General features: G+C 31.1%; 1 protein-coding gene across 1 annotated transcript; it reads right to left on the reverse strand.

The window, feature by feature from the left end:
* Positions 1–1,406: 1,406 nt before the first annotated feature.
* Positions 1,407–21,499, reverse strand: LOC124365079 (juvenile hormone esterase-like). Its single transcript, XM_046821009.1, has 11 exons — positions 21,358–21,499; positions 18,374–18,523; positions 15,561–15,716; positions 12,466–12,622; positions 11,969–12,154; positions 10,531–10,730; positions 9,078–9,243; positions 6,655–6,833; positions 5,854–6,022; positions 5,064–5,187; positions 1,407–1,637 (listed from the first exon to the last, which is right to left on the reverse strand). Exons 2-11 carry the CDS (start codon positions 18,515–18,517, stop codon positions 1,475–1,477), a joined length of 1,644 nt encoding a protein of 547 aa, XP_046676965.1. The 5' UTR covers positions 18,518–18,523; positions 21,358–21,499; the 3' UTR covers positions 1,407–1,474.
* Positions 21,500–23,351: the final 1,852 nt, after the last annotated feature.

Here is a 23,351-nt window from a genome sequence, read left to right on the forward strand (position 1 = left end):
TGTTTAAATCTGTTGGTCTACATGTTGCGTAGTTTTTTATGCCTACGCTACGACATGCAAGCTAGAGTGCACATAGTACCTTGGTTGAAACAACATTTACATAATTATTACCAATACATATGACAACCAACACATATTAACTACCACATGTCTGTAGCTTTTGTATATGTAGGTACTAATACAATACGAAGCTCACCTCTCACGTACACATTCGCTTAATTTCACAGCTCTAAGTCTCTACAAACACTAAACACACGAGAGTAGTTAGCAACCTAACCTATACGGTGTAGACGCAATGACAGTGACAGTTGGAGTTGCGAGTGCGGTGTTGCCAAAGTTGTTTTTGCCGCGCGGTGTTGCCAAACTTAACTTATTAAAAATAAACAGTATTTTTAAGTATATGGTTCAAACCAAGTTCTTTTTAACAAATATTAAGGCACCGGATTGGGGGTTTGTATGTATATAGTAGAATATCGTTGAAATTTTGTTTTAAAAATTTAATATTGACTATGAGTAAGGTACCTCCTAGCCGCGGCGCGGCGCCCCCTTGGCCGCAGCGCCCGGGGCGACCGCCCCGTTCGCCCCCCCCTTCGGACGGCCCTGATTCTTACTATAAACCGTACAATTTTTGTGGAAAAACTAAGATAGTACCTGAAAAATTACATTTATATTTGTATATACTTAATTTTTTTTCTTCTTAGAATAAATAATTGTTCAAAACAATTATCTTACTAAATCATTAGCATATATTTTGGTGATAACCATCTTCAGGTACTTAAATCATATGTATTTTTACATATATAATCAATAACTTAAAGGTTTTTTAATACTATTTGTGATGATACATTTAAACACTTTTTTCTCATATAGAAACTTATGAAATTATCTTGGCAGAATTAAACTTGTTTTAAAATAACTCTAATTCATTTATTGCAAATATATTATTTTTGTGCAAGAATTTGGTGGTACCATGATAAGAGTCAGCTGTATTGAAACAACCTTAGGTTTTTCCTCATAAAAACAATTTAAACTTCATGCACCTCTACGCTCTTATTTCTGGTCATAGTGTTTTGGGATATTTCTAATTAATACGCATCCAAATGCTTTCTCTTGTGCTTAACATTGTTCTTATATGGTTACAGTCAAGATTGTCACCAGTACAGCCATCTAAAGGTACTTTGCTTTGGCAGGCCCCAGAATAGATACCCGCCATGCGACACGGTCCCTTCAAATAGACGTGTGACAAGGCCCGACCTGGGCCCTGGTAAAATTGTTCAAAAAAACCGGTCTAAATATGGCCTGGCTATCTCTTAAGCCAGTTCTTGAAAAAGGAACGTACCATGTATATACATATAATACATAAACATCCGTAAGTAATTTAGTATTTGTAGATGAAGTAGAGAACGTTTTGTAAATAAATAATGTTTATTTATTAATTTTTACATAATAGAATGGTGTGAGCAGATTCAAACTTTTAAGAGTTGCTATATTTTGACAATAATTTCTCCCAAAAACACATTCTGTCTGAAAAAATAACTCCCTCCTTCAATGCCCAAGGAGAGGCAATATCCATGTAGCAAGGCTCGGCTATGGAGTCATTCTTCCATGTTGCTCCAAGTTCATCAGCGTTTGGATTACTAGAAAAAAAAACAAAACTATTACAGAAGTTCAAATTCAAATTCAAAACAATCTTTATTTACCATTTGCACATTACATTACAAGAATAAATATACAAATATAAACGGTGTCAATAGTATGAACTTAGATTTAAGAACTAAATACATAAGTTAATTTGCTAAAAACAGTATGTATTTAAACAAAAGTATAATTAACACTTAAGCAATAATCTATAGTTTATTCCACCCTGCTCTCAAAAAACTCATTAAATGAGTATAATGTTTTGTCAACAAGATATTGTTTTAATTTTAGTCTGAACAATTTGACATTAGGAATGCTTTTTATATTTTCGGGGATACTATTGTAAAACTTTACTCCAGCAACTAATGGGTTTTTTCTCTTAAATTCTAATTTTTGATTTTGGTACTGCCAACTGGTTTCGATTTCTAGTCAAGTAGCCATGTGATGATCCCAATACAGGAAGTCTATCCCTAGCCTTCCTAACAGCCACCACAGTGTCTAATATGTACAAGCCATACAAAGTAAGAATACCTAGAGTTTGAAAATGTTGCTTTGCCGATTCACGATCCTCCAGATTAATCATTATACGAATGGCTTGTTTCTGAATGTGAAGAATACTTTGTAAATTTTGATCACTTGTTGCACCATACAACACAATACCAAAAGATATATGTGAGTGTATATGGGCAAAATAAACCAATTTTAAAACATCCAACCTACAGAATTTTGATATGCTCCTTAAAGCATACAACCCAGAAGATAATTTATTTAGAACTGCATGTGTATGCTCATTCCAAGTTAAGTTTTTGTCTAAAACCATTCCTAAAAATTTTGTACTGTCTAATTGATTAAGTTTTACTTGTCCAATTTCGATCTTTGGACTGTCTACACATTTATTTTGGCGAGTCCTGAATAAGACAAAATTTGTCTTTTCAAGATTAAGTAACAAATTTTTGTTGGAGAAATTGGAGAAGGGTCAGGTATTTAGCCTCTTTCATGTAGTTTCTAATGAAGACAGTTCATCTTAGATTAGAAAGTTTTTAGAAAGATCAACAAAACAATTGATAACCACGTTCAAAATTTTAAACTCTGAAAATAAGTTTTCAACTTTTACATAAGGATTTTGTACACTAAGTAAAATTCTTTATTGTTACGTTTTTTTAATGTTATTCACTATAATCAGTTCTTTATGTAAAGTGTATTACATTTGTTTCAGTTGCAAATGTTTAATAAGACTTCTGTGAATGAATGAAAAGTGCCTTTATTCAAAAAGTACAAGTAATAAAAAATATGTTTTTAAATTTAAAATACACACATCAAAACAATGGTTTTCTAAATGTCTGATTTGGTTGGCAGAAAAATTGAAGTTAACAAAAAACAATTACACCTCAAGAAATAAATTAAAAGCTCTTAAAGACAAAGTTGAGTATTATGTAACTGACGCTAGTGAGTACAATAACTAATAAAATTAAATTGTTCAATTAAGTGTAATATTAAAAAAATAAAACTATTAATAATTCTCATAACTACACAAATACTATACAATAATGAATATTTACAGCTCAATCGAAATGTTTGTAAAGATATGTTTCTTGGCTATTATATTGTAAGATTCTATGAACTGAATTAAAACCGTTTTTATTAACTATAACAGGAACTCTTTCCTGTTTTAGCTTGAATATATGTGGAGACAACAAAAATTAACTAAATTAAAATCAATTGTTCATTAAATTCAACAAATAACATTAAAATAACATTAAAAATACTACGCATATACAGAAAAAATAAATAACTATCACAGTACTTCATGTGATTAAAATATATTTAAATGTGTAAGAGCCACAAGAGTGTACATTCCAAAAACTTTTTGCATAATTTGAAATAAAAAATAAAATTAAATGAAAAATGTCTTTATTAGAAGAGAAGTTAGGACTATAAAGTCCTCTCTACCACTAATTTGTTTGGATTAGATTCTTACAGTTTTGTTTCAAAATACTATTTTTTCTTCCTACACAGTATCTTGAACTCTCTGATCACATCTAAATAATTTTGTTCAGTTAACACTGAATTAATTTTTCTCAAAAAATAAAGTAACCTGAATACTTGTTTCTAACCCTTAATAATTATAAATCAAACCAAGGCTGCTTACTACCTAAAGGCTTAGTTTTATGAAGTAACGATCATGAATCAGCCTCACTCATACCACACTTGATAATGTTCATATTGTAGATCTCACAGCGATAAGAATGCTAAATGTACTTTCATTGTTTTGAATGAAAGTACAGTCATTGTTATAGATGCGTCTCTGAGATGTTTAAGCATAGTAACAATTTCAAAGTTTTACTACAAGCTATTTTTTATATTTTTTTCTTATTTTTGAAAGCAAGTTTTATCCACTACCGGCTTGCTAGACCTGACGTAGCTTCACCAGAGCCCCGTTAGCCGTCTCTTTGAGCCGTTGCCCGTCCCTCACGACGAGGACGAGGGGTTGGACTTAGAGGGACTTAGAGGGAGAGAAGCAGAAATGAGATTTTTAAGAGGGATAGAGAAGACTACAAGAAGAGATAGAATAAGGAACGAAATAACCAGAGAAAGATTGAAGGTAGTTTCACTGCAAGAGACAATGGAAGGAAGAAGAATACAGTGGATGGGGCATGTGAAGAGGATGGGAGATAATAGAATGCCTAGAATAGCACTGGAGAAGGAGGAAGGAGGAAGAAGACCAAGAGGAAGACCGAGAGGAAGATGGGAGGACCAAGTGTGGAAAGACATAGAGAGAAGGGGACTACAGAAAATACAGGTGGAGGAAGAGGAGACCTGGAATGATAGACAAAAGTGGAGGAGGCTGTGTACGACGACCCGTGATAACGGAAACGTCTGATGATGATGATGATGACTACAAGCTAGATAGGATTAGATTAGTGGGAGGTGATAACAGTGAGAGGAAAGAGAGGTACTGTATTACTACGAGTACAACCTCGATTAAAATAATTGGAAGGTGACAGCCTTGTCTATCCGAAAACACTTGATGATAAAATTTCTAATATTCAGGTCGGTCTAAATGATCATGCAATGCAATAAGCCTTCTAATTATGTGTAATTTCGGTAACGTCTCATTAAACGTCTAGAATATTACATAATTTAAAATTATTTGAGTTACCTGACTAAAAGTGCATCAAATCCGTTTTTCATGGATGCAACATATACAATTTTTATTAGGCTTTAAATTAAACTATTTTTTGAATTTGTCACTACCAACATATATGACGTGTATTCAAATTTCAAAAATTATAATATGATCAAATACTGTGATTGTAACAGAAACCAATATCATGTTTATTTATAACAATAGTCATTTTAGAGCTAATTTTATCTATGTTCTTTTTGAACAATCTGTATAAAGTATAAACTGTTTTATAACTTACCCAGTAGAAGCAAAGGTAGTCCATGCTTTAACGTGTTTTTTTATTGCCTCCTTGTCAACAGGACTGAGCGGTAGTCCTTCACTGCTTCCGTAAGTAAATAAGGAATCCGCTCCATGGCATGTACCTGTTTATAAAACAATTATTGATATTAAAGATTAACTCTAGAAAGTATTTTATCAAAAACTTAACAGAGTGGATTGGTTATATTACTAGGAATTAATTATTCAATCATTGAATTTATTGTTTTAAGACTTTTTACAAGTATTAACAACGTCAGTATTGCAGCACAACACCAAGTCTAGATATAAATATAATATAATATAAATTTTATACCATATTATATTTTTTATACGCCATAGGATTACAACAAAGGAAAAAATTAGTATGATAGATAGCACTTTCTATACTTTGCTGTATATAATTGCTATTGATGCACATTATTTTTGCCATAAAATCCTTATATGGATGGATGGTCTACTTCGTTTGTAAAATCAAAGGTTATACGTTGTTCAGAAGTGGATTAGATTTTTTATTTTTTATTTTCTGTCTGCTGTGTTTGTCAGGACAGTTATTACAGGGGCTTTATCAATTTCCTTCCTTCGCAGGTTCCATCTCTTTTCTCACAGTTGGTATAAGCAACTATATTAAGCAACAATAATACTATATGATTATTTTCTATAGTACCGCAGAAAATGAATTAATTACCGCAATTTCATGAATATTTCCCTTGGATTATATATTGTGTTATAAGCAATTGTTAGGCTAAGCAAGAATTCAAAACAGTTCTTACGTGATGGATCAAGGATTGATGCATACGCAGGTAAGAAGTGTGCAAAAAATTGACAAATACATCTTGAATGATTGGAGAACAGGTATGTGTAAACTGGTTCTTTTGACTTTTTCAAAAGTTCTTTTCTAGTCAGATGCATTCCCAGAACGAAAAGGTTGTCACTTTGGTACTGAAACAAAATTATATTAGTTGCTATATTTGTTTATATTAAACGTATTTTAAAACAAGAAATTGAGCAAAACATAACAATGAATAACAACTTTAAACTTCTGTACAATACCTCTCTAATTACAATACGCCATGTAGTTATCACCCTTGCAGCTGCACTATACAGAATGTTCATAGTGGGCATATGTTACAGAAAGTTGCACATTTTTGTGGGACCCATCATTTGCATTTTGTACGGTTTCTTATTGCATATGTTCATTAATTATTTGTTATAGCAAATTTTTAAGAGTCCTGGCCATATTTAATTAAAAAATTAGTTTTTATCTTAATTTAACATGCATAAGTTCAAATTTGGAGATCACATTATGGTGGTACATAGATACAATTCATCAATATGTACAACAAATAATATTTTATAATATTATTTATACTGTATTGCTTTCATTATTTGTATTTTTCATATTTGCAAAATATTAAGTTAAAATTATTTATACTTTATTTGTTGCGTTGTTCCTTTCTGATTAAGTTATACAGACCAAATTTTAACGATTAATAAATTTATTTATCTCTGTTTCGTTAATGTATTTATATTCCAATACTAAGAATTAATACAAATCCATTTTATTTACTTACATTCATGTAACCTGTAAGGTTATCCCAGGATATAGGTTTCCCCTTTAAATAGAAATCCCAAATCGCTTTTTGAGCTTCTTTTGCATTGGCACTTCCAGGTTTGAGTTCCAAACATGGTGAAACCAGCCATTCAGGGTTCTCATTGAAAGTGTTGAATGTTTCGTCACATACTCCATCAACTATGATCAAGATTGTAGATGTTAATTTTAAATTATATTTATTCATAATTACCTAGTAAAAACTACTGCACAACTATATTTTGGATTTATGAACTCAACTTAGCCAATGATCACTAAATGGCCACTGATAAGACAAATGTTTAGAACAAATAGTGTTTTGATCAGAAAACGTTCTATTCAACTTGTGCCAAAAAAGGACAAAAAGTATAAAATTACTTTAAATTGTGTATTAATCCTTTGCTTAATGTTGATTTTTAAGAATGAAAGGTTGTAAAGGAAACAGGATTTTTCCAGACATTAAGTAATAAGTTACAAGACAATTAATTATGTTATGTTATCAAGCAAAGAGTGAGAATGCTTTTATTGTAAAAATAATGTGATATTTGAAGATTGGTGCCATATGTCTACCACAGTATATTTTAACAATTGCTATAAAGCAATATTAATGTTTATTGCATTGTGATCAATGGCAATAAAGATTATGACTGATGAATTAATAGTTTTCATTACTAGGAGCAAAGAGATTCTATTCGATCATGTTTTAAAAACAAGGTGAAGCTGCTTACACGTTTTATTTAATCTTTATTATATAATAACTTAATCTAGTAATACTGCCAGTTTTACATATTAAACATATGTTTTGTGTATTTACTTCCACCCTACTAAAATAATAACAAAGTTTGAGGTTAACACTGAAAAACTTGATTCAGCACCAGCTGAATTTTTAGATCTCTGTTATAATAATAAAAAAAAATCACTGTATGGGTCAACTTATGTACCACAGGGATCGGTCCTTGGCCCATTCTTATTCTTAGTTCTTATAAATGATTTTTCTACCAATGTGGATTGCGGTTCAGTAATTTTTGCAGATGACTCCACGTTTTATTGTATAAATAACGATATAGATACCTTATTTGTAGAGAGAACTCATGTCCTCCACCAAGCTAACCACTGGTTTTCATCTGATGGTCTGTTACTAAATGATAATAAATCACAAAATATTTTATTTTCTCTTTGTAAAAATCTTACGTTAACAAAGTATAATTTAAATTTAAAGTCCTGTGTAAGACTGTTGGGTATAACTTTAGATTCTAAGTTGACTTGGCAACCCCATGTTCAGAGTGTCTGTTGTAGGCTGTCAAGAGTAATTTTTTTGCTGTGCCACCTAAAGAAACTTGTTCCCAAAGATTATCTTAAATCCGCATATTATGCATTTTTTCATAGCACCATATCATATGGAATCACCATATGGGGTAACAGTCATGATATTCAAAAAGTATTACTGTTACAGAAAAAGGCTGTTAGAATTTTGGCAGGTGTCTCCTCCTTAACTACATGTAAACCTATTTTTGCGGAGGAAGGTATTCTAACTGTTATCAACCTTTATATTTATTCATGTCTGTTTAAATTAAAACAGAATCTTGGTGACTTTTCTCTTAGAAATAACATTCATCACTATCCTACTAGAGGCAACTTATATTTAGATCAGCCCTACTGCCGATTAAGTAAAACACAATCTATGTATTCTTTTATCAGTATCCGTTTGTTTAATAAACTACCTCTTACCAGTCATAACATTAGTCTTAGTAAATTCAAATCAGTGATGTATAGATGGCTGTTAACTAGACCTTTTTATAGTATAGATGAATACCTGACACTGTCTGTGATAGATGTTTCTTTTTATTTTTAACCTATCTGTATTGTAGCCCACATAAATGTTTTAAATGTAACTGTTTTAAATTGTCTGTTATTGTACTATTTATTTATTTATTATTGAATGTTTTACAATTTTATTAATTTATTTTCTCTATAATCTATTAATACATGTATTTATTGTTGATTGTCCATGCTTAGTTATACATAGGATACTGTTATTTCATCTCGGCCAGTCAGGTTTTCACTGAAATTAACATTTAATGTAATATATCTAGATCTAATATTTTATTGAAGCTCTGGTGACGATGTCAATGCATTTTAATGATGTTATAATGACTAATAAAGATTCTTGATTCTTAAGTATTAAAAACAGCTGTTATTTCTGTAATATGATAAAAAAGTTAAATATTGATGTTAGTGTATTGTATATTCATTGTATTGTTGTTGGAAAGGATTAATACTACACCATAATTTTTAAGGGTTTACAAAACAATACTACTATGAAAACCACTCTTAAAATGCATTTCTCTTTCTTGGTATAGCTTATCTTTAATTTGAATCAATTGTATGATTAAAATGCATACTTACACATTGCAATCACACTGCTTTCATGGGCGCAACATCCTATAATAACAGGAACATGAGCAAACTGTCCTGTCTTCATGAGTTTGTCAGGATCATCGGTTAAGAAGGGTTCATTTCCTGAAACCTCTACACTGGGAGTGAATATCAAGGTGACTTTTTTCACTGCCTCCTGGAAACCCAATCGTTTTCTGGTTAAGAAAAACATTGTTTATACCAGTGCTATCAAAAAGTAATCAAATATATAACATTTATGTACATTAATTGCTCAAATGCACTAATGTGATTGGAGCTTAAAAATTTCAAAACGCCCTTGGAAAAAAATTTAATTCCAAGTTTTTATGAACTGTGGAGCAGCAGTAGCTGTTTGAAATCTTACAATGGCTGTTTTTATTTTAAAGCGGTTACTTTACTCACAAGACAAACCACACTAAGTCCATGTTTTTACATTAAAATAAATGTGAATGTTCTTAGTAAATATTCTAGATAAAAAGACAAAGAACATCTGAAAAATAGGAGTTTTTTCTTTTATGGAAACCAGAAAAATCACTCAAGCAAATTCATAAGAGTGCAGTTTTCTTAAAATAAATCTCATCCAATTTTTTTCCTGGTAAAAGTTGGTTGGTTGTCAACTCCAAATTCACTCTGCTATCAATGGTTTGAATATATATATATATAATTTTTTTAACAAATTTTTTAAGTATACACTAATGATTTTAATAAAAAACAAAAAAATGGTTTGTGATTTTTATAGACTTACAGATTGCAACAAATGTAATGGTAGCATCTATCAAAGTAGTTATTATAATGAACTACAGTTAAATGCATGCAAGAGGATGGTATTTATGTCATCTTCCTGGGCTTAGATTTTACCATGAAGACATCTCTACAGTAGCTCATTTTTCTTAAATGTGTTAAAAAAGCACAAAAAAAAACTTAAAATAATCTTATTTATAGTCCTCCAAAACAGATAAATAAAGCACAGTATAAAATAGTATCAGTACATGAATATTAGCTAGTTCCCAAAAAGATGCATTGTTAAGTTGGAGAATTAAATTTCGTGACAAAGAGCATATTTGGGGCCAATATAAGTCAATTTTTAACTACAAATAAATTAACAGTAGTATGGAAATTTTTCATTATTTACAAAGAACTAAAACACTTAAATGTGTAAAATTTTCACAATAAGTTATCCTTTCAAACCATTTATTTCAACAATGATATTAAAACAAGCAATGTGAGTACATTTTTATGTATAGGCCATTCTTCCATTATTTTTATTGTTATGAAACCTTTCCTTATGAGTTACAACTAAAACACACATATTGATGGAAAATTTCCATAATTCTATTAGCCTTTGAAATCATCACGGTTAATAATGAAATTTAAAAGAAACACTCTAAAATGATAATTTATCAAACTACTTAGTATTTTCTTTAAATATTGTATCCCACTTTACCTTCTCTTTAGACATTGTTTTGGTGGCAGCAACAATATCATCAGCAGGTACAGACTGAAGAAACTGAAGTACTGTATCAGGATCATCAGATGTACACCCCAGTGTCTTGGCCAGTTTTGTGGCTTGGGACCGTGGGTTGTCTTGAATTAGCAACGAATTCATGGGAGATCCACTCTGCATTATAGCTTTGTGGAACAAGCCTGATAAAATAAAAAAACATCAATAATAATATCTTAAATGTCATCCAGTTTTACCAAAACAACCATTTTAGGTAGCATCCATCAGTTGTGAAATATTCTCTCTGAAGACGATGATTCAGTTGTAATTTCTAACACAGAATAAATTGAGCAGGTTTTGTTAATTTACCAGTAACTGCTTGTTTTAACGTGCAAATCACCAGACTGCACCCAGGGCGGTGTTGCCTTGTGGTGACAACGAATGACAACAAACTAACACAGTACAGAACTTGGAGAACTCAGTCACTACTGTGACAACTGATCATGTACTGACTACTATAACATATACTTTATACCAGATACTTGTCTGTCCCAAGAGTAGGCACAAGTTACCGCAAACCAAAAGTACCCGATACAGGTTACTGCTAAAGGTATTTTTACGATACAGATACTTTATACCTTTACCACTGTTTCTTGTACAAAGTAATTGGACTAGTTTAGTAGTAACAATAGCTGGAACATCTAACTGTAAAATTTTAGGAATACTCTATAGTGTATGATTCTAACAAGTATAAGTACATTACATGGTTACTATTGCTTCTGGGTTTAGCTGTAAGAGAACTGAAACATGTAACTGTACTATTTTAGGAGTACTCTGCTATGTATGATTCTAAATCATTACGAGTACATTTTGTGCTCGGTTACAGAAAGTACCGGGTACTGGTAGAAGCCACAAGAAATACCGTAGTAAGAAATAACCTCACTTTCGCAGTTGCTGCGTGATGGTCAAAATCAAATATTTGGAGTTTTGAACAAAATTTAATTATTATATGCATAGTGCCATCCATGTATTTTGCAAATTACAATATATATAAAGTTTGAATTTATATATTTTATTATCACTGAAATGAAAGTTCTTTTTAACCTAAAATAATTATAAGGCAATCGATTATTTTGGAATAAAATGCTTTTGGGGGTGCGCTCCTGTCATGTTTTACATTATGCTCCAAATTTCATTACAAAAATAGTTATTTAATATGTTAAAGTAAATGTCTTCAGAGGGGAGCATTTTATTCGGCGAAAGAAACTTTATAAAATATAGAACTAACCTTGGTTGTTTCATACTCTGTTTATATTTTAATATTACAGCCAACTTGCTTATTTCCTGAAGCAGATGTGTAAATTGCATCCTATAAAAAACATTGACAGCAAAACATAGGCTCTATACTGTGCAATGCGACAGTTTAAAATAAATAGATTACCTCTGGAAGAAGGGGAAACCAGATGGAATCCCACTGAATATCCTCCTGCACTGATGCCAAAGATAGTGACATTGTTAGGGTCACCTCCAAAACTCTCAATGTTGTCATGAACCCACTTCAAGGCCAAGGTCTGGTCCTTGAGTCCTGCATTTCCTGGGACTTCCTCATTCTCCAAGGATAGAAATCCTTTAAAAATTTCAAGACTTTAATGCATTACTATATGAAGCATACCTAAAACAATTGCTATGAAAATAGTCTCTACTAAAAAAATAGTCCATTCCTTTCAATATTACCTGGTGACAGAGATAACTGAAAAATAAATATTACAATTCTATAAAAAATAGATGATAATAATTTGTTTACTAACACACGGTTTAATTGATGAAATTTATTCTACTATTTTCTCATTTATAAAACATCTTATGTGAAAAATGTATTAAAATAGTTTATTGTACTAAAACATAGTGTATAACTTAAGTAAAACCTTAAATTCTTACCAAAAGCACCACATCGATAATTGAATGCAACAACGACTACATCATCGTACAGCAAATGTTCTGCACCATTCATTTTGGAACCCCCAGAACCAACTAGAAAAGCTCCTCCATGGATAGAGAATAGGACTGGTTTCTTGACGCTATCCTTTGTTGGAAGCTGAAACATTAGTAGCCCATGAGAAAATGAGAGAAATCTGTTTTAACTTTACTATCAACTTAAGGTAAATTAATCACAAAAAATGTTGTTTTATATCTTTATTTAGTTCTTTTTGAATTTTATAAAAACAAAAGCAAGGCCGTTGAAGATCTAAAAGTATATCTTTTAAATGTTTAAAGATTATGTGTTCAGAGAGTTTGTATTGTTTTGAGCCGTCTACTGCGCATTGGCTGCAACACTTATTATATAAGTGTATTCTACAAAGTTACTACTGTGTGATATTTTGTTTTGGGTATTCATCAGTGTGTTGCAGACATAGTTGAATATCCAGAAAAGAATGGTGACATGCCTGAGAACCGCAGACCGCAGAGTGGAACCCTACAAAGGAATCCATGCTGAAGAAAAGAAGGGGAATCTTACAAGATGAAGCAGAAGAAGAAGATTACATACCAGGAGGGTTTTAAAGGTGATTGTAACTTGTATTTAAGTAAAATTGTGTAGGCCTACTCTAATTGCGTTTTCTCGAAAGTTGGGTCTTAAAAGACAAATGACCCAATATTTCAGAAACTGTACAAGGTATCTTGACAAAATTTTTATCACAAGTAACCTACACTTGGGTGATACTGTGGATCCTCATTTATGCCTCAATCAATAAAATAATCCTTTTAATTCAACCAATTCTCAAACATTGAATAAATGCTCAAACTACCTATTTCTAACCCACATCTCTAATTAAGGGTTCAGTTCGTGAGTTTATGGCCTCACGCTGTTTCTCATACGATTGTATGGAGGAACTCTTGTAGTTTATGGAAACATAAATTAGCTACCTGATGTTTGTCCTAAATTGAATGATTATGTTTTTATCCTAATTATTGAAAAATATCCCACAATTAATGTTAAGTATTCTGTATACATTACAATGTAAACCTGATAAAGTTTACTTATTTTTTTAATAATTTTCAAAATGATTCTTTATTATATAATTAATTTTATCTTATACGCATTAAACGTTAAACAAAAAAAACAAGGTTTTATAATATATAGTTAAAAATTAACAAACTTTTCAAATAATTAATTAACATTTTAAAATTGAACATGAAATAATTTATATCACAAATATTAAACACTCGCTATATAATCCAAAACAACTTAATTAACAGATTACAAATCATGATCATAGTAAAGTATATCTTCCCTGATGGGGTGTCACAGTAGATATTTTGTTTATATTCTTGTTACAGAATTAGCCTCAAAAATAATTATTGATTAAAATAAATTGAATGCCATAATTAAATAAAGATATTGGTAACATGTTGTGTAGAAGAGAGAATCATCATTTTGAAATCTCACATGAAAAATTGAATGACCTTGTACCAAGAAAAATAAAGTATATAAATTAAAACAAATTGTTCATTTTATATATTGTTTTACATGAAATTGGCATAGGCTTTGTTGCTGCTGCTACAAATGACCCATATTGACAAAATGAATGAGACATAGGAAGCCACAAATAAATACTTCATGTGGTAATAAAAAAAGATTTCCTCAAGGATGTGTTCAGGGATGAGAGTAAAAGAGATATTTTTAATGTAATGATAGTCACATCAAACATCTAATTAGCAAGTACAGGAAGCTACTTGATAGGAAACTGCAGGGATACTTTTCAAAATTGTATCAAGGCACTGTGCAAAGGATCTGTGTGTATGATTGAATGTGATGAAATAGTGCTTTGTAACCTTAATAGAAATGCAGATAAAAAATAACATAAATGCAGACATAAAACAAAAAAGCAATATAACACAAGTGGTAGTTCTTTTTCAGGTAGTTTTGGTCAAAAACTTAATTTCTATGAAGAGAGTATTGAAAAACTTATATCCCAGTATGACAAATGCTATTATGTTGAAAAGTAACTATATATGTACTTAGATCCGTGGCTTTACCTGCAATTCCTCATTGCATTGCATATAACATTCCATGACTTAATTGATTAGTTCCAATGATTTCAGTATCATTGGAACTATTTTAGACCAATGTGAAGAAACCTTAAAGTCAAAGTTCTTAGCCTTCTTAGTGAAGACATTTAACGATGGATTGAAAAATTGACATAATGTCCTGCTATAATTTTATTTCATGAAAAAATGCATTTACTGTCTGGTGTATTGCTTTGTAATTCCATTTGCACTTATTCGCAGCTTCACATGCATGTTCATAGGCTTTGCTCATACATGAGCCCTTTTAGTTTGAGTGAATAATATTTCCGATGCCAATATTGAGTTTTCCTTGTTGCCACAATCAAGAAAATCTGTCCAAAAGTATTCATTTATGGTCAAATTTATGGTGTAATTTACTCCGGTCTTAGTATTTTTTGTTACATAGTTAATTTTGCCTTGTTTTCCGATCGAGAAAACAAATTTGACATAAGTAGGTATGAGAAGCCTAACAACTAAGATGGGTTTTATAGCAGTCTTTAAATTTATAGTACAGGTTAGATGTCTACATAACAGTATGATCAAACACTGCAGACCAAGATGGGATTTTTCAATACCTTAGTGACCAATGGGATGTAGTCCTGAGGGTTTTTTAAAATAAGAAGAGATCTATATTCATCCCAGGAACCGTATTCCTGGTTGATGAATACGGTTCCTTCATACTGGTTGATGAATACGGTTGATTCAACCGTAATCCTGGGACAGGTTGAATAGCTAACGCATGAAAGTAAAAGAAACAAACAAGAGCATTTTCACATTCATAATATTATTAGGATGTATGTAACTTGTGATAATGAATTTATTTCATTATTCTTATTATTTTTATTTTTGAAATACATCAGGAACAGACAGGAATTAAAATTTTCCAGCCTCTCAAGAGATAAGGATCAGTAAAAAATAATAAATTTATGTGATTTGTTAAAAAAAATCCAACAATTATGTGTTTTTACCTCATTCATATACACGTTGATATAAAGACAGTCTTCGTCATTGGTAGTTAGGTCCATCCCTGGTACCTCTATTGGTCCCATGGGGGGTTGCTTGGGGTCCGGTCCATTGTCCAGAGCATCTCTCACACCTTCCCAGCTCCCAAATGGTTGAGCAGCCTGTAAAAAACCAGCTTTTACATCAATCCTTCTCAAAGACATTCTAGTTCTATGGCTATAGTAGTGCAGTGAGGAAAGGGTCCATTGTCCAGAGCATCTCTCACACCTTCCCAGCTCCCAAATGGTTGAGCAGTCTGTAAAAAACCAGCTTTTACATCAATCCTTCTCAAAGACATTCTAGTTCTATGGCTATGATAGTGCAGTGAGGAAAGGGTCCATTGTCCAGAGCATCTCTCACACCTTCCCAGCTCCCAAATGGTTGAGCAGCCTGTAAAAAACCAGCTTTTACATCAATCCTTCTCAAAGACATTCTAGTTCTATGGCTATGATAGTACAGTGAGGAAAGGGTCCATTGTCCAGAGTATCTCTCACACCTTCCCAGCTCCCAAATGGTTGAGCAGCCTGTAAAAAACCAGCTTTTACATCAATCCTTCTCAAAGACATTCTAGTTCTATGGCTATAATAGTGCAGTGAGGAAAGGGTCCATTGTCCAGAGCATCTCTCACACCTTCCCAGCTCCCAAATGGTTGAGCAGCTTGTAAAAAACCAGCTTTTACATCAATCCTTCTCAAAGACATTCTAGTTCTATGGCTATGGTAGTGCGGTGGGGTGAGGAAAGAGCAATGTCATTGTTATTTTTTTTAATAAATTAAAAAATATCAAACATAAATCCACTATATTTTATGCTTAACTAGCAGTTACACCTTTGGCTTTGCATGTAATTTCATTGTGAAAAACAGGGACACCATGCCCATGTCATATTCTTTTTAAATAGCTTTCCAAACAATCTTGGGATAAGTGAGAGTGGCTGAAAGATCCATTTTCTTGATCCACTCTAGATTTACGTCTGAAGATAGGGCCCTAGGGTACAAACTTATAAACTGTTTTTTATAAATACCACTGAAATTTCTCATATATCTCTTCAATATTTCATGACATTTTACTGAATAGCTCTAATGACTTCAGTAACAATTTAACTATTTTTGACCAGTGTGAAGAAATCCTGTCTAAAGGGAGATTAAAGTCAAAGTCCTTAGCTTTATTGTTAACACACTTATGATGTAGTACATTATGACACGTAACATGACATTTGTAAAATCATGACAGGTGAATTAGAATAAACATTTACTATTATCTGTTTAAATGTGTATAAATTATTATACTTATTATTCTTGACTTTGACAGGTGATTAAAAATACATTTACTATCTGCTGAATAAAACAAGTAACATTTTAGTACAATTAATTGGTCCAGTAGTGTTTATGTGATTGAGTAAAACACACACACACACACACACACACACACACACACACACACACACACACACACACACACACACACACAGAATTAGACTTTTATACAATAGTATAGATAACCTTGTAAAATTTTAATTTTGCACATATTTGGTCATGAAAACCAAATATTCACCCTCTCGAGATCACAGACAATGTTACATGTTTGTTAATAGAAACGATTCTAGGATTTCAGTTACGGTGGAGATAGAGCAACCTCATGTCATATTTCAAAGAATCAAACTCTTTTCTTTTTTATAATATTATTTATTTAAGGTATGGTGTTTCAAAATTGTATACTAAAACTTTAAATGTTTGTTTAAATTTATTAAACTAATTTTTTCTTTAATATTGTGTCTATTTGGTCAATCATTAGGTATGGGGTAAGGCACAATAAAATTCAAATAAACCTTTAATTCATATTTAATAAGAGTAGTTATTATAATAAATTAATTGAGAAAATTAATAAAATAAACTTAAAATAAGAAATTGCATTATTTATTAGCCAACAAGACGTTACAAATGTATTAGTCCCTATTCTATAAATTTGAAACATTTGTATCCGAAATTCTTTCATTATCCTAAGGTTTAACTCAGTTTTATTTAATTTTAATTATTTTTAAGATTAAAATATTAGTAAAAAACATGTTATGTAAATTTAAAAAATTTTTATTACAATATTGATATTGATATGACTTGTACCGTTTATAGAGAGAGTAGTATATAAAACAATCATCATGCTGAACACTCCTTTTTTTTACATAGCTGAGTTAAACACATTTCCGGTACAAGTGTGGTGATACCCGTAAGACAAATCAGTCTGCCTAAGCCACGAAAACAAATTCCCACGAGGTGTGTCCCCAGGTCGTGGTAAATATTCGTGTTCAAGGATTTCATGGCAGTATTTATTTCGTGGTCAACATTTGAAATAACCATCTTGCATGTCATCAGCATGCAGAGGAGTCAATTTAAAACAAAGTATAGTGTTTGTATAGAAGATAATTTGGAGTACTGTGATTTTTAACAAGGATGTGTTCTAGAATTAGGCTTAGGACTATGTTTCCTAAATGCTATGCAAATACACAAAGTCAGTCAGCGATATTAGCCCCAGACAAAATGTCAGTACCTAACAGGGTGCTGTAATCAACCATTTCTATCAGCTCTAAAGGATAAGATTTATTTATTAATTTATTAATGTACACCTCCTGTACTTCAATATAAACCTAATGATTTTAGCAATAAAACGTTTGTTACTGTTATTGTAATTTTGTTTACTTATTCTTACAGTAAATATTACCTTTTAAAAATAAGATAGTGATTTAAACATTAAACTTCTTTTAAAATTGTGACTACTTAAAATATTACCTTAAATCTGAGTTCTCCTAGAGGTGGTTTCCCATAAGGAATGCCTCGAAATGAATAAAAATCCTTCTCAGTCAAAATAGATTTGCAGACCAGACCTCTCAGCTGACCCAACTTGGTTTGTATCACAACAGTTTTCTTCTCCATGGTTGCCTGCAGTAAAACACCAAGTAAAATCTACACGTATAAATATTATGAGTCAGTTAATTAAACAGACAGCTTTTATCTGCTTTTTGTTATCTTCATAATGCTGAAGTCATGTTATCAACTCTGATAAAGTGTTCATCTTTGCCTATCACCAAGAGAACATGTCACTTGCTATTACAAAATGCATAAGCGCTCTATCATGGTGACAAAACATTTCTTACTCAAGTGAGGATATATCAAACCCTAATTTTTGCTTGAGATATACTTGTCCATCCTATAATACAAATCTTTACCATTCAATTTTAAAACTACTCTAAAAAGTCAAATGTGATTTGATAACTATGGAGTACACATCAATTGTTCCCTGATAGTTCTATTTTACCAGCTGCAAGGTACTATTGGGTATATTATCCATCCACTGGCTAAGATTGTTGTAACATTCTATTACATGCATTGTGGTTTATGGTGATAAAATAACATACTTTTTTATTAGTAGTATCATGTATTAAATGTGAATCTATCTCACTGCCACATAAAGATGTTGAGAAAATGCCATTTTCTTCTATTCATATTAATTGCTGGCACAAGTTTTGTTTGGGAGGTTACCAAGACCACTGGAATTGTTTAATTAAGTAACACAAAACCCTTCTAAAGGAAATTGATCCAAATAGATTAAACTTTTAATCACCCTTTCAAGGGCATTGATTTATTCATGATTCTTTAGGTAGAAATAGTGAAAATTAGATCTTTAACATATACCTTATTTAGTAGAAATAATTAAAAAAACAAGCAGTTATATTTTTATGTGCTTTTTTGCAATCTTAATGGTATAGTAAAAATGTGTTTATTTTTCAAACTTTCTAACAGAATTCTTTTTCAAATCGAAGAAGATTGGTAGTAATAACTATAAAAATGTACTCAAATTGTCTAATAATTTTACATGTATTATACAAGGCCTTTTGGTATACAAGAAGCCATTATCAGGTAAGAACCCAAATAATTTAAAATTTTATAAATATCTTTACAATTTTAAACCCAATTACTAACTGAAAATACTAAATAAAATAATTGTATCAGCAAAGGTTATAATAAATATTCTAATATAAAGTATTGGGTCAAGGAAAATGTTGCTACTTTATTTGAAATAAAGATGTCCGAAATGTTTGTTCACTACTTTCAGCTTTATGTTTTTATTATAATGCATCTTAAGTGTTGAGTTTTGTTGTTTATAAACTGATTTTAATAATTTGAAGTTTTTGAAAATATGGTTAGATTTTAAAGCGTTTGGCAATGGCTGACATTTTAGTTTCCCTCTATTTAATATCTCTCATGCATGTTCCTTTTAAAAATCTCTTTTTAACAGTTTGTAACCAAAGTAAATTTTGTCTAAAATTACACTCTTTATTTTATTTTGGATTTCATATTATTTGTTGTGAAAACAGATACGTTATGTTTGACATATATGTAAACATATTTATACCTTTTAAAATTTGAATTAAAATTATTATACAATTTGTAAAACTTTTTCACTGCTTAGTCAATTTGAAATAAAAAATAAAGCCTAAAATTGACAATGAATAAATTGGAAAAGCATATTAGACAACCTCTTTCAATGTCCATTCTTACTGACATGGTGTCTGATGTTCCTTTAAGTTTCTGAGTCCTGCAAAATTATAAAAGTCAACGTTTAGACCATAATATCTTTGCAAATAATATTCTAATGTGACATTGATAGGGATCTGATAGACACTGCTCCACAATCATTTTTAGGTTGGGTTAAAAAATTGATGAGATTACTCATGTATTTTCAAAATACTGTTTATTTAGCCTTCTGATCAGTTTTATATGTCTGGTTTTGTAAAAAAACAAATGTCTTATCACAAAAATCAAGGTATTTATTTCTTCCTTTTAAAAATTTCTTTCTTAAAAATGTATTGTTGATTAGTTAGAACAAGAAGTTAGTTTGCAAGAAAAGAATCAAGTTTTATTGGAACCACTATTCCCAAAGCAATCTGAGAACAAATCGTAATAATTTCATTAATGAGGTATGACACTACACCATTACATTTTTTGACTGGTCTTAGGTACTAATCTTAGTAACACATCTAGGTTTTGATTGTCTTTCTTTGTAATTCTACTAAATAACAAAAATGATGTGAAGTGACAATATGACGTAATGCAATCCTTGTTTTGTTTCATAGTAGTAAATATTGGAACAAATTCAGAAATTACTAAATTTATTATAGCCCATTCCTCTTATAGCTTAGGAATATTAGTCTATGATATTAAGAACTTTCATGCTTTAAAATAGCAGGAAGAAATAAGAACTGGTTTGGATGTCAAATCTAATAAAATGTTGAGTCTAAAGTGTACATATAAATAACGAGCCTCGGTTTCTAAAACATTGGCAGAGGAAAAATGGTATTCACCATACTATTACAAAAAGAGACAAGCCAATAAATTTCCTGTTTAATTGCAGGTAATAATTCTGTACTCAGTTTTATTATATAAAAGTTATGTATCCTTCAAGAAAATGCCTCTGTTTTACAAAAAGAGACAAGCCAATAAATGTCCTGTTTAATTCCAGTTAATAATTCTGTACTCAGTTTTACTATATAAAAGTTATGTATCCTTCAAGAAAATGCCTCTGTTTTAAGGCAAAATATATTATTTTCTACCTACCTCACAGCAAATCAAACAAATAAAAGTTATAAGCTCTAATAGGAGTTATTTCATGAGATATAAATTATTTATCTCATATTTATAAGGTACACAAAATAATTGTGTGACATGGTAAACAAAGTACAGTATTTTATTTTAGTTAAAATTTAATCACTTACAAAAGTGTTCCTTGTATTTCTCAAGCAGGAGTCTGCAAGTAACTCATCCACCAACAGACTCTACTCTGGTGTGGATCTCTTGATTCCCAAGGTTATATGTATTTTAAGTGACTGACAAGGACAGCTAGGTGCTGTTTCTGTATATTATTTAACCACTGGTGTACCAAAAAGAAGAATACCAAATAATATAAATTACATTAGGTAACTTTAATTTTAAAAGTACAAGTGTTATTACACACCATAGACACTACTATTACAAGGAAAATACAATGTAAAACCTAGCAAGTAACCAGAACTCTATACTTCATAACATTCACCTCACAATGAAATATATTTAAAAACAAAATTATATAGAATAATAAAAATAAGTTCTAATGGTTTTAGAATATAGAAAATATATTGAGCGTTAGCGAAGCCCATCATTCATAGAGAACAAATTTCATTTCTGTCTGTCTGTCCGTTTGCATGATGTCTCGAAAACAAATTAACCTATGGACTTGAAATTTTGAATGAAGCTTCATTTGTACAGGGTGATTCCGATTAAAGTACGCATGTTTTCAGGCTTGATGGAGGATGTGAATAAAAACATTTTTTTGTCCAATACTTATAAGGACAGAAATGTTTTGCTTCTGAGAAAATCGAGAATTTGTGAAACACCTCCTTGTAGACAACATGTAGTGTTCCCTTGGGATTCGGCAAAAAATACAAAAAGCTGCTGAAACAAAACTTTATTTCCCTTGTAATAATACATAAAAGAACCACATAATGGGAACAAGAATGTAAAAAAATTATTAGTACACCAAATTTTTAAAATTTCTCCTGTTTGTGTCGATGCAAAGCTAGCTCTTCACAACATCGACTATATTACATTTTGACACCTGACATTACAAGTCAGGGTTTTTCTTCCACTTCTGCTCCTTAGTAATACTTTTTCTAAGTAATTATTTTTATTAATGTTCTTGTTTCCATGAAATGGTTCTTTTGTTTGTAATTAAGCAGAAAAACACATTTAGTATCTGTAGCTTTGCGTTTTTCTATCTCTATCAACCCTGAAAAAATGTGCAGTTTTATTGGAATGACCCTGTATATAGACAATTGGAATTTGTATTCACAAAGTAAGAAGGAAACAGTTATAAGAATGGAAAGTCAATGTTCAAAGTTGAAAACAAGATTTGCTTACAGAACACTCTTGCATTGTAGATCACCCCCTCCCCACCACTCAATCCCTAGCTGACTGATTTTTTTTATCATTTTAATCACTGCTATGAGACCTATCTTAGTGAAAAAATTTGAATGTATCATGTTTCAAGATATTTTGAGAAAGATTCCATCTGTATAGGAATTAAATTTTGCATGAAACTTCATTTATACATAGACAAGAATGAGTTCTATGATGTTGCATGCCCATCCAACCATAGAATTTGGCTGATCATCATTAGGGCTGAAATAATTTCTCTTTTTGTTTCCGGGTTGTAAAAATGTCTTCCCTGTATTCCAGCTTGTCTGTCCGCAGGACATCTCGAGAAAGAAATGAGATATAGATTTGAAATTTTGCATGCAACCTCAGCGTGAAGCAAGTTGCGTGACATATGGTCTGGTTTACTCCTATCTTGTATTTAATACAACATCTCAAACTGTTTAAATATGATTGTTGTAGCTTTAGTTTTTCATGTCCAAATCAACTACTCTTAACAAGAGTATGTATTAGAAGGAAAACTAGGTAACTTGTTTGTGAATGGTTAACATTTCAAGCTGTTAGTGTAATTTCAACATAAATTAATTTCAATGGATATAGATTATTTCTATTTTGAAATTCTCAATATTAAACTAATATCAAAGCTTAAAAGACTGAGCGTTGAAGCTTATCACTCCAGGGGCTAAAGGAATTTCATTTCTGTCTGTCTGTCTGCACTATATCTTGAGAACAAACTCACCTACAAACTTGAAATATTCCATGAAACTTCACTCATATGAAAGCAACAACTAGCTCAATG

Source organism: Homalodisca vitripennis, chromosome 6, assembly GCF_021130785.1.
Source record: "Homalodisca vitripennis isolate AUS2020 chromosome 6, UT_GWSS_2.1, whole genome shotgun sequence".
NCBI lineage: Eukaryota > Metazoa > Arthropoda > Insecta > Hemiptera > Cicadellidae > Homalodisca > Homalodisca vitripennis.

Bases quoted from the DNA above. Each gene is read 5' to 3' on its own strand.
- LOC124365079 (XM_046821009.1), bottom strand. From the start codon at position 18,517: ATGGAGAAGAAAACTGTTGTGATACAAACCAAGTTGGGTCAGCTGAGA. The intron at 15,717-18,373 runs GTAATATTTTAA...GGTTTTTTACAG, and splicing joins TAGGAGAACTCAGATTTAAG to GCTGCTCAACCATTTGGGAG. The intron at 12,623-15,560 runs GTAAAAACACAT...CTAATGTTTCAG, and splicing joins TCAACGTGTATATGAATGAG to CTTCCAACAAAGGATAGCGT.